General features: G+C 35.0%; 1 protein-coding gene across 1 annotated transcript; it reads left to right on the forward strand.

Moving 5' to 3' along the window:
• The first annotated feature begins 4,576 nt into the window (after window positions 1-4,576).
• LOC129881980 (F-box/kelch-repeat protein At3g23880-like) lies at window positions 4,577-5,991 on the forward strand. Its single transcript, XM_055956089.1, has one exon. It carries the CDS (start codon window positions 4,577-4,579, stop codon window positions 5,735-5,737), a length of 1,161 nt encoding a protein of 386 aa, XP_055812064.1. The 3' UTR covers window positions 5,738-5,991.
• Window positions 5,992-12,864: the final 6,873 nt, after the last annotated feature.

A 12,864-nucleotide genomic window follows, 5' to 3' on the forward strand; every position in this document is an offset into this window, starting at 1 on the left:
TAAATATTTTAAAAAACAAATATCTTATTCCATTAATAAGATCAGTAAATACAACATTTACCTCTTCCAATCACAATATATTAATTAGTCAGGTATAGCACGGACCGCATTTTTATTAACTGAGGCTTCCAATAAGGGGCAACTCGGTGTACTAAAGTTTCCGCTATGTGCGGGGTCCGGAGAATCAGTATATTAATTTGCAAAAGAATAAATTAATCCTATTGTAATAAATTACAAATTATTCCACTAAAAATCTGTAATTGCACTCTTCGATTTAATTTTAAAATCTACCATTAAATCTTATTTAACTCCCCGTGTTAAAATTACCGACACCAATTAATTAAATCAAATTTTCTAAAAAAATTAATTTACTGACTAATTTAATTCTTTATTTTTGTACTTCACTTATTTTACGTATCGGATAAAAAATCACCTGCAGTGTTTCACGTGAAAACTTATAAGCAACCATAAAGGGGTGTCTTCTATCTCAAGACCGAGACATAATTCTATCAACTAATTATTATTTCACTAACGTGATTTTTTATTGTAACGACCTGTCCTCGTCGTTATGGATAGACCAATAGGGAAAGATTTTGGCCCAGAAAACTTCGGGTAGTAACTTCGAAAATTTTTAGCCTAGGCCAGACCTCGATGAATTTTGAGTCAGATGAAGTATAGGGTGATCTTGTGAATGGTGGGGAATCAAATCTCTAATTTGATTCGGTAAGCGGATAGCCAAGACGATATGAAGCATTTACGGTTTCGCGGAATCGGATTCGGGCGAGTAAAACTCTAGGAATTGGACTTGACATGAAGAGTATAAATTAATACGTCTTTGGAAGGGGGTATGTTGTGAAATGAGGCCTTGGAGCTCAAACACCAAGCTCACAGTTTTCACATATCCCGCCAGAGTGGGAAGTCGCGACTTAAGTCGGAAAAACCCTCAGAAATGGTCTAGTTCTGCAAAAACAGTTCCTAGAATGACAGGAGGCGACCTAGGGCGATTTTCATCAATTTTCCATGAATTTTCATGCGTAAGACCAAGAACAAGCGGAAGAACCCGAAAAGGGAAAGCTCTTGCATTTTAAGGTTGTTGAAGCTCGAATTCGAGGTAGCTGATGATTTTGTTTCCCGTATGAGTTTCATGTACTTGTTAAATTGTTTCATGGTATGCATATTGTATATGAATAGGGAAACATGCTAGATTTTATGTGAAATGATCACTTGCTGGCCTGTTTTGTGATGAACCTGTTCTTGGTAACATGATGTTAAATACTAAATGTAATTGTGACTGTTATCGGGTGTCACGTTCCGATACAAATTGACTGTTTGTAGGCCCCAAGAAGGACCTTTATGTGAAGTTACATGATTTTGAGGACGTTGAACTGTGATCTTGCTGAATATTATTTGAGATGACACTGGTTAAGTTATTCTATATAAATATGCTTATTATGCTGAGTTTACTTGTCCATGATCCATTTACTGGCTAATCGCGTGATCTTATCAGTACACCATTGATTTTGTATACTGATATTACACCTGCTCTGTCTTTTGTTGAGTACAGGGCATATTCAACCGACTGCGGAGAGACTTCGCCTAGAGGAGTAGTTGTGTTCGAGTTCAAGGGTGAGTTATTCTTTTAGGCTTCCACGAAAGAATAAGTATTGTGTTTTCGAATTTCGTAGGAGAAATTCACAAAAATATTGTTGTGACTCTTGACTTGGATCGTGTCTTTTAAACATGTTTTCATTTGAAGTTTTAATCTATGTAAAGATAAAATAGTCCTCAAATCATTTTAATCATTTTATTTATTTTCTTAATTTTATGTTTTATATCTGTACTATTAAATTTATCAAATAAATTAGATTACAAATTTTATTATTTAAATAGAGTTGTTTGTTGCTAAATAAATCAAATACAAATCAATACAATATTTGAAATGTGAGTTGTTTAACATTTACTAATTGAAAAAATAAATATATCACCACATGACGTTTGTGATTATAAATGAATGTATTACTTGTTGATATATATGTGATTTTCTAATTATTTGTATTTTGAACAACTTATAAAATTGCATACATATTAAAACTACAAGTTGTAATTTTTATGTGTAAACATAGATGACTTATTTGATTTTACAATTGCTTACTGTTTGTTCAATTTTTAAAAGTATATGGTCTATCTGTGACGACATGTCCCCGTCGTTACGGGTAAGCCAATGGGGAAGGAAACCGGGCTGGAAAACTTTCGGGTAGTGACTTAAAATTTTTGAGCTTAAGCCAGACTTGGACGAAATCTGAGTTAGGTGAGGTTTAGGGTGATCCAATAATGGATGTGAGATTGAATTTACAGTTTGATTGATTGAGTTGATAGCCAAGATGATATGAAGCTTGTACGGCTTTACGAAATAGTATTCGAGCGAGTAAAACTTTCGAAATTGAACTTGGCGTGAAGGGCAGATGTTAAGACGTCACGGAATGAGGGTGGTTGCGATATATGAGACCTTGAGACTCTTTATGAGCTCTCTATCTCTGCATATCCCGCCATAGTGGGATTTTTCCCGCCAAAGTGGGGTTGCCAGAGCAGGATGGTCCTGCTGTGGCGGGACAATCGTGAGTTAATACGAGAAAAAAAATTCCAAAAATGGTTTTTTCTGCATAAAACTGTTCTTAGGAGTTAAGAGGCGACCCAGGACACTTTTTCATCAATTTTATAGAAATTCTCACACCAAAGGTAAGATATCTAATTCATATTTCGATTCCTAGAACCTAGAATTATGTTTGGTGATCATTGAGGGAGGGTTTTGGCATGAAATTAATAGTGGGAAGTATCCCTAAATAGGATGTTAGGATCATGGGTTTGGACTAAGCTGAGAATTACGTTATAATTCATATAAATTAGGCTATTTTATTGATCCTTTGTATGTATGTGTCTGCTTTTAAAACCAAGAACAAGTCGAACGAACCCGGAAAGGTTAAGCTCCAGTAGTTTAGAGTTGTCAAAAGTTTGATTTCGAGGTAGATGATGATTTTGTCTTTCCTATGTGTTATATGTGCTTGCTAATTGCTCCACTGATAGGAAAAGATGAAATGAACCATGTGAAATGACTGTTTATTGCCTATGGCTTGTAATGAACCAGTTCTTGGTAGATATGACTGTGTTATGGTTGATTGTGTATGCTTGGATCGGCATTTCGATACACATTTGAATCGAGTGTCATGTTCCGACACAACCTTGGACTGGATGTCACGTTCTGACACACTAATAAGTGTTTGTAGGTCCCATAAGATACCCTTTATTAAAATTGCATGATAAGTGAGACTGTTAATCTGTGTATATGTTTAAGTACTGGTTATGAGATGATAAGTGGTAAGATGCTCTGTATATATGTGTTTACTATGTTTAAATTACTTGCTCATGTATCACTTATACTAGCTAGCCGCTTGATTCTATCAGTACATCGTTGCTTTGTATAGTGATATTGCACTTGCTCTGTCTTTGTTGAGTACAGGTACTTCAGGCGGCTGTTGAGAGACCTCGCATAGAAGACCGTTAGTTGCTAGAGTTCAAAGGAGAGTTAGTTCTTTCAGGCTATCATAAGCTCTTCTATATCTTAATTTTTCACTCAGGACTTAGACTTTCAGACATTTGTTATTTTATGACTTTAGGGGTTGTATCCTCTTCCTTTAGACTTGTTATTGGTTAGAAGTTTTGGTACATTGACTTTCTAGACTAGGTGTTAATTTCCGCATATTTGAGTGATTTGATTAGATTTTTTGAGTTTATGGGAACTCAGTCTTATTACATTATTAAACCTGCTTCCGCAACTTAAATTTGTATATCTCTTGGGATTACTGTTAGTTTTGGGCTGAAATAGTGATTCTCCCATCGGAGGATTAGTGTTGTTGCCAATCACGGCGGGTCAGGATCGTGACACTATCTTTTTAAAATTAAAAATTGATGTTTGTGAGTGGTCAATTTATTAAGATGACAATTATTCACCCTCAAATAATTCAAGTGATGAAAATTAGCAATATGGCAACATAATTGTTTTTCTCCTAGCTAGTTAGAAGACCACAAAAAAAAACCTACGGTATTTATCTATCTTGACTCAATTACATAAAATAGAAAATTTCATAATAATTCAAGAGTATAACTGTAAAGAAACCTTTTGTAAAGTTTTAATCCAAACACAATATTAAGTGCGAAACAATGAACCAGACACTTGATAAAAAATAATCTCTGCATTACTAATCCCTACATTATTAAGCTTTGTACCAAATCGACCCTTTAAGGCAAAACAACTCTTAAGTGTATCCTCTCGTAAAGAAAAAATTTATCCTCCGTCCCCACCCATACCCATATATTAATGTTATAAAATAAAATTATCAATTCTCTCTCTCTATATATAAAAATAAAATTATGATTTTTTATTTTAAAAAAATTCAATATTTACCTCGTATAGTATAGTAATACTAATACTACTAGTTATTATACCAAATATAATTTTGAAACCCTCACTGCTAATATCTCTTTAAGTATGCCCAATTGTTGTGAAGAATTCAAAACCCTAATGGAGTCCGAAGCCTACCATCAACAGCCACAACGGAGCAAACCAAAACGACGCAAACAAAGTAACCAGAATTCAAGTTATAAAATTCCTACTTTGCCAGTAGAACTCATCATTGAAATCCTCTCGAGATTACCAGTGAAATCCCTTTTAAAATTCAGGTGTGTTTCAAGGCCATGGCGTTGTTTAATCTCTAGCCGTAAATTTATCAAGGCTCATCTCAACGCATTTACTAATAAAAAGGATTCCACCCACCATAGTCGACTGCTATTGAGATTTGTTCAACCTCACCACCATCTTATGGACTGCTCCATTAGGTCTTTGCTTTATGATTCTGATCCTAAGATATTTCAATTGTCTTATCCTATGCAAAATCCCCGTAAATCTTTTAAGATTTTGGGTTCTGTTAATGGATTGATTTGTTTCTCTAGTGAGAGTGACTTATTTCTCTGGAATCCATCAATTAGGAAGTTCAAGAAATTTTGTGATCCTCAATCTGGTTATTACTTCCATGGTTTTGGATATGATCAGCTTCGTGATGATTATAAGCTAGTGATTATTTCCCCTAAAGAGGTCAGAATATATAGTTCAAATAGTGATTCATGGAGAATTATAGTACATGATCGTCAGTATGGTCTATTTAGAGAGGATGAGGGTGTCTTTGTGAATGGAAAGCTTCATTGGGCTAATTCTCCTTCACAGGATGAACATTGGGACATCATTTGTATTGATGTGACCGATGAAAAATGGGGAAAGGTGGAAAAACCCTTTTATGGAGAAGGAGATTTTGATTTAACGCTATCTATGGGAGTGTTGGGAAATGATCTTTCTATTTTGTGTAATAATCAGAGCCTTCAAACACATGTGTGGATTATGAAGGAATATGGAATTAAAGAATCTTGGACAAAGATGTATACCATTAATCGCTCTTACAATTCTAGATATTTTTCTCCACTCTTTTGCAAGATGTCAAATAAAGGAGAAATCTTGATTCAACTTAATCAATCAACTTTCATGATTTATGATCCAAAAAATGATTCTATCATATGCCAAAAGGTTACTATTACTGATTATCCTTTTTGGGAGGCAGGCATCTACATGAATGAAAGCCTAGTTTGGCCCATTAGCCAGAAGGGAATGATGCAACGCGGGGTAAAACTATGAAGTCTAAAAAAGCTAACAAGGGTGGAACAACGGCTGCAACAACCACGTAGGTGGGAAATCCCAAATGAGGCCAATCATGCATTCAATATATAACTAGTAATATGAGTTTGCAACACATTTTTATCAATCATTGCTAAATTCTCTTTCTTCAGTTTCGATGGTTTAGTTTTGTTATGTTACTATTGCCTTCATATTTTCGTAATTGTAATTTATAGTTGTATTATTATTCTCTTATGACATAAAATCTCTAGCTTCATAGCAAATATTTGTTAGTAACATAAACATATTTTAAGCTAACAAGATATTTCACCCAAATGGCGTCATGTTGCCTCGCAGTCTTCGGTAATCCAGAGAAAAAGTCCATACTTCCACTGTGGTATCTGAACTGGCTGTAAGGGTCCTGCTAGTCTCTGGTGCTCAGCCTTAACTACCTAGCTAGCACAGATCACATTCCATGAATCGAAAAGGACCCCCCCACCCCCCACCCCCGCGCGCTTGGAAATGAAGTGCGCCTTCTCAGTCTGGCCGTCGTTCACATGTTGTATCTCTTTGCTTACCCCTCTTTACCATCATCAGGTCCGGACTGAAAGCAGACATGAATGGCAGGCAAAAGGAGAGCAACTTCAACTAGCTCATAGAAAGTTTCTGTGACATGAATGCCCACGAAAGGATCAATGTGTCAGTTGATCCTAGAAATGACGGCAACGGCGGAGATGTTCTAATCCACTAGACGATGGGGGCCTACTTGACCAACGGGATCCAATTTGGTATCTTGCATACGAATACACTAAATTGAATCTTGCTTTCAAAAACTTTGTTCTTTAATATGAATGACCATATCTTTTACAAAACTATGCGAAGTTGAGGTACAAAAATGATCCACTACAACTTTTAACTTAAATCAATTTTATGAGAGGATACCGGAGCTGTGGAAACCACTTGTGATAAATCTGCAACGACATTTTTATAAAATAGTGTACACTACTACACTTACACAGACTGTCTTTAATTAACTTGAAAAAAAAAGAAAATCACATCCCTTTGTAAAGATATAAAACTTGAACCTAATTCAACCCTAAAAACTAACCCACAGAGAAAGTATTGTCCAAGTTTGTAAGCACTTAAAAAATTATGCAAAACATGAGGGCCAAAACTGACGAACAAAGTCAATGTTTTATGAAAATCCGACGTCAAAACAATGAACCATGCAACGACAATCTGGCATGCCTCGGTTCCAACAACTCGACAGACTGTCAGTTTTAAACGAAGGACATCCATTAGTTTAAATAATTTTACGAGATTGATATATTTATTTTACACCTAATGAGTAAATAAAAATAAAGTCAATCTCAATTTATTATTTTATTTTGTAAAATTATTTTTAACTAAATAAATATTAAAAAGTTCATAAAATCGATCAGCCAATCCTCTTTTCTAATAAAGTAAGGGAAGTTCAGCCTATGGCATTTTATCATTCAAGGTAACAAAGGCAGAAATGAAATAAGCAGAATGTATTTTTCTGCAGCAATATTCCCAGTGACTAAACACACTTTTGTGCAAATAAAAGTAAAATTCTCCATGTTTTTTCTTCCCAATTAAACTACAAAAAGAAAACATAAAAGTAAAATTCTCCTATTCTTCTAGCTTTAATCTCATGACGATATTCATCGATAGTAGCTCCTGCACAAACAATAATGCACTATCAACATCACAGGATATTTCAAGCTTGTCAATATCTGCAAGATAAAGTAAAGAAGCCAATGGGATAGATTCCACAGTTGTGATAATCCTCTTTCCCTTTTTCTCTCACAGGGCTTATTTAATTAAACAAACTAATCAATGATCACATCAATATCAGCTGAAGTGGCAGCAATTAATAGTCCTGTATCAGCCATTAAATGTGCCAGCCAATTTTTGTTAGGATGTAGTCCACATAGATCAGAAGTTTGGGTTCCAATTTTCACCATCCCTTGTACCTAAACCAGTTACGAAAGACGACACCACACTATCCTTTTTCCAGATCCAAACCCCTAAATTATTAGGAAACAAATGCCTAATATGAAAAGAAATGTGAATTTAATAGTAAAGCAAACATATAAAGCCTTTTTACTAATCGACATTAGATTGAGTTTAGATGATCAATAACCAATACAAAATTAGACCCCAAAGAAGAACTCTTCTGATGCAAGCAAAATATGCGAATGGTACAACTTGATTAAATAACCACTACGAAGCATGCTTCACACTTGGAAGCCCACAATTAGAACTCCTGATTTAATGCATTGCTAGATAGGTTAAGGCATAACTGATTTAGGACATCTGCAAGGCCTAAAAAGGGTTTAAAATAAAGGTCTTTATGTCTAGAAAAAGGGCAACGAGGAAAAGGAAACAAGAAAAGTAAAAAAGAAGGCAAGGAATCACTTCTCACATTAGGCATCTTGCCACAAAATTTGGAGTGGTATCAAGTGGAAGCATAATTGTTAGAGAAAATTCTAATACTTGTACTTTTACATTAACTGAAACATCACTTAATGATGTATCGATTTGAGTTTATCCTACTCTATGAAGACAAAGGAAACTACGAAATAAATAACTATAACTCATGGAACCCCAGATGAAATGCATGCACTCCTTTTAAAATATTAAATCATGTCGAATTTGCCAAAAATTCAAAGTAAAATAGGTGCATTCACTAATGGAAGAAATTCTCAAAAATGTACTCCCTCTTTTAACGTAGTTTGACTCTTTATAGAGTTTAATAAGGAAAAAAAGACTTTTGATAATCGTAGTCTTAAAAATGTCATAATATTTGTATGATTTTAAGTCTTTTGAAATTTGTGGTCTTACAAATGTCATATCATGCTATTAAAGCTCATCAATAAGGGTTGTTACAGAATATGTATATAGCCTGTTTGGATTGACTTATTTTTAAGTAGCTTATAAGTTGAAAACTGCTTATAAGTTAAAAAAAAGTAGGTGAAAGCCAACTTTTTTTTTTGACTTATAAGCTGTTTTCAACTTATAAACTGCTTAAAATAAGTTTATCCAAATAAACTCAACTATTTATTGGGGCTTATTTTAAGCACAAAATAACTTTAAGTTGACCAGCCAAACACTCAAAAAAGCTAAAAACAGCTTATAAGCCAATCTAAATGGCCTTTATGTAATGTATATAGATAATATAGCTGATTTTTAGAAATATTCAGTTACTATAATTAGCTTATTCTCTCCATGTATTTATATCATTATTCTCTTTGAGTAATAAACAAGTTATTCTCATATCTTATAAATTACATAGTATCAGAGAAATGAGGAAGATCAGACGAATGAGGGAATTACATGGTATCAAAGCAATCGGAAGGTCAAGATCTTGTGGAAGATCAAACGGATGAGGATCTGATGAAAAAGAAACTAGTGTAGGACATGTACAATTATCCTTGTGTCTCCTCGAGTGAACTTGAACAACTGGTGGTATTGCCACCTCAGATGGAGGAGGATCTTCTAGAACAATAGTCGATTGGTCCTCAATAGAAGACCTAAGATTTTGAGGGACAATATCTAATTCTTTTATCAAAACACGGGTGACCTGATTGACTAACCAACTTTAGCAGGCTTAATATAGATAACAGAGTAATAAAAGAGGTTGGTCTAACAGTCCCATATCCAACACTATTACAAGTTGATCCATCAACCACTGTAATCGGAGAGGGTGCTCTGTGTGCTTGAAAGCTAAAAAAAATATTAGGCTTACTTGTCATGCCATTTGTGGCACCTGATCAATTACCCATTTAGTTACTATAGTTAGCTTATTCTCTCCATGTATTTATATCATTGTTCTCTTTGATTAATAAACAAGTTATTCTCATATCTTATAAATTACATGGTATTAGAGAAATTAGAAGGTCAAGATCTTGAGGAAGATTAGACGAATGAGGGAATTACATGGTATCAGAGCAATCGAAAGGTCAAGATCTTGTGGAAGATCAGACGGATGATGATCTAATAAGAAAAAAAACTGGTGTAGAACATGTATAATTAGCCTCGTGCCTCCTCGAGTGAACTTAAAAAACTGGCGGTATTGCCACCTCAGATGGAGGAGGAGCTTCCGGAATAATAGTCGATTGGTCCTCAATAGAAGACCTAAGATTTTGAGGTACAACATCTGATTCTTCTATCAAAACACGGGTGACCTGATAGACTAACCAATTTTAGCAAACTTAATATAGATGATAGAGTAATAGAAGAGGTTGGTCTAACATTCCCATATCCAACACTATTACAAGTTGATCCATCAACCACTATAACCGGAGAGGGTGCTCTTTGTGCTTGAAAGCTAGAAAAAATATTAGGCTTACCGGTCATGCCATTTGTGGCACCTGGTCAATTACTCATTTATTTGAAGAGGTGATAAGACATGCTCTATTTGATTCAACAAAGGAATTAACTAAAGGGAAATCCTTCTCTACCACTATTAAGAAAGCTTTGTCCTCAATTCCAGCATATTTCTTCATTAGAATGTGATTCATGTCGATTTGCAAAACATCATCCCAACTTATTAAGTCCATGGGTTAATAAGCGTGCTAAGTCAGCTTTTGAGTTAGTTCATTTTGATGTTTGGAGACCGTGTCATGTCATTTCCAAAACCAGAAACAAGTATTTTATTACTTTTGTGGATGATTTTTCTCAGACGACTTGGATTTATTTTATGAAGAGTCGCTCGTAAGTGTTTACTCACTCTTTTGTGCCTTCTGTGATGAAGTCAAAACACAAATCAATGCTTCAATATGTATTCTAAGAAGTGACAATGCTAAAGAATATATGTCAGAATTATTCCAGTCATATATGAGACAACACAGTATTCTCCGTCAATCTTCTTGTGTCGATACACCTTCTCAAAATGGAGTTTCTAAGAGGAAGAATAAGCACCTACTTGAGACAGCTCAAGCACTTTTATTCCAAATGAAGGTTCTTAAATAATTTTGGGCAGTTGTGGTCTCTACAACTTATTTTCTGATTAATTGCATGCCATTTACTATGCTTGCTGGTAATGTGCCTTACAGTGTTATTTTTTCAAACAATTCACTGTTTTTAGTGGAATATAAGACATTTGGAAGCACATGCTATGTTTGAGATGTTCGACCATCTGTTACCAAGTTGGATCCCAAGGTATTGAAGTTTATTTTTCTAGGCTATTATAGCCTTTAAAAGGGGTATCAATGTTATTATACCAAACATTGGCAAATATTAGTGTCAACTGATGTGGTATTTGCAGAGACTATATATTTTCTATGCACCTCCTATTTCTACGAGTCATTTGGAGGAAGATTAGGGGTTAGTCTATTAGGTCACCCGTGTTTTGACAGAAGAATTAAATGTTGTCCCTCCATCTCTCCGTTCTTCTATTGAGGACCAATCGACTATTGTTCCAAAATCTCCCCCTCCATCTGAGGTGGCAAGAGCGCCAGTTGTTCAAGTTTACTCGAGGAGGCAAGAGGCTAATTGATACATATCTTGCACCAGTTTCTTTGTCATTAGATCATCTGATCCTTATAATCCTCCACAAGATCTTGACCTTCCTATTGCTCTTCGCAAAGGTACACGTAGTTGCAAATTCTCATATTCTATTACTAATTTTGTTTTCTATGACCATTTATCCTCTACGTCTAGATCTTTGATTAGTTCTCTAAACTCCATCCCTATATCCAAAACCGTAAATGAGGCCTTATATCATTCTAGATGGTCTGATGCAATGCTTGATGAGATACATGCCTTAGAGGAAAGTACACGTGGGATTTTGGGGATTTACCCAAGGGAAAATAATCAGTGGGATGTAAATGGGTCTACACAGTTAAAGTTAATCTAGACATAGCAAGACTTAAAGCCAGACTTATAGTTAAAGAGTATGCTCAGACATATAGGGTAAATTATTTAGACACATTCTCCCCGGTTTCAAAACTCACTTCTGTCCGCCTGTTTATTTCTTTAACTACTTCAGATAATTGGCCTTTACATTAGTTAGATATCAAGAATGTATTCTTTCATGGTGATCTTCGAGAAGAAGTATATATGGAGCAACCACCTAATTTTGTTGCTCAAGGGGAGTATGGAAAAGTATGTCATTTGAAGAAGTCGTATGGATTGAAACAGAGTTCTCGAGCTTGGTTTAGCAAGTTCAGTGAGGTTGTTCAGGATTTTGGGATAAAAATGAGAAAATATGATAACTCCGTCTTTTACCGCCAATCAACATATGTCATTATCCTCCTTCTTGTATATGTTGATGACATTGTCATCACAAGAAGTGATTATATGGGAATCTCTTCCCTCAAATCTTTCTTGCATACTACGTTTCATACAATGGACTTGGGCAAGTTGAAATACTTTTTCGGAGTAGAAGTAAACAAAAGCAAGGGAATTTTTCTATCATAGAGAAAATTCTTGACCTGCTTGTAAGGGAATTTTTATATCTCAGAGAAAGTCTATTCTTGACCTGCTTGCAGATACCGGAAAGTTAGCAGCCAAACTATAACACCTCAAAAATTTCTATGCCAAAGATCTGAACCATTCTTCATGTGCGTGTAGGATCGAACTCGGTGACTTTGAGTTATATATATGAATTAGGATCAATTCTTAAGTATTTAAAGTGTATTATATGTGTTTTAGAGTCATAAGAGATCTCTAACACCAAGCCGAGACTAAAGAATTTCTATCGGCTAAGATATGAACGAACGTGGCAACAGTCGGCTTGTTGTACTATCACTGACTCATAAGTGATGGTTGTCGGATAAGAAAAACTCTCATATAAGTCTTAATAGTACTCTGAGTCGGATTAGAATATATTGGATTAGGTTGTGTATGATTGGTCTTGTCTAAATCATATTCTTGTTTAAACTTAGGACATCTTGATTTAGTTGTTCCTTCTTTTGAGTTGAGATTCTGAGTTGATTTGATCCTACCCTGATGTATATTTTATCCTTCCATTTTACATACTCGCACATTTCACATACTGATGCCATTTGGCCTGCATTGTTTTATGATGCAGAGACAGGTATTAGAGATCATCAACAGGCCCACCGTTGAAGATCTATTCACTTCCACCTAGTTGGTGAGTCCTCCTTGTTTCCGGAAGA

Source organism: Solanum dulcamara, chromosome 3 (genome assembly GCF_947179165.1).
Source record: "Solanum dulcamara chromosome 3, daSolDulc1.2, whole genome shotgun sequence".
NCBI lineage: Eukaryota > Viridiplantae > Streptophyta > Magnoliopsida > Solanales > Solanaceae > Solanum > Solanum dulcamara.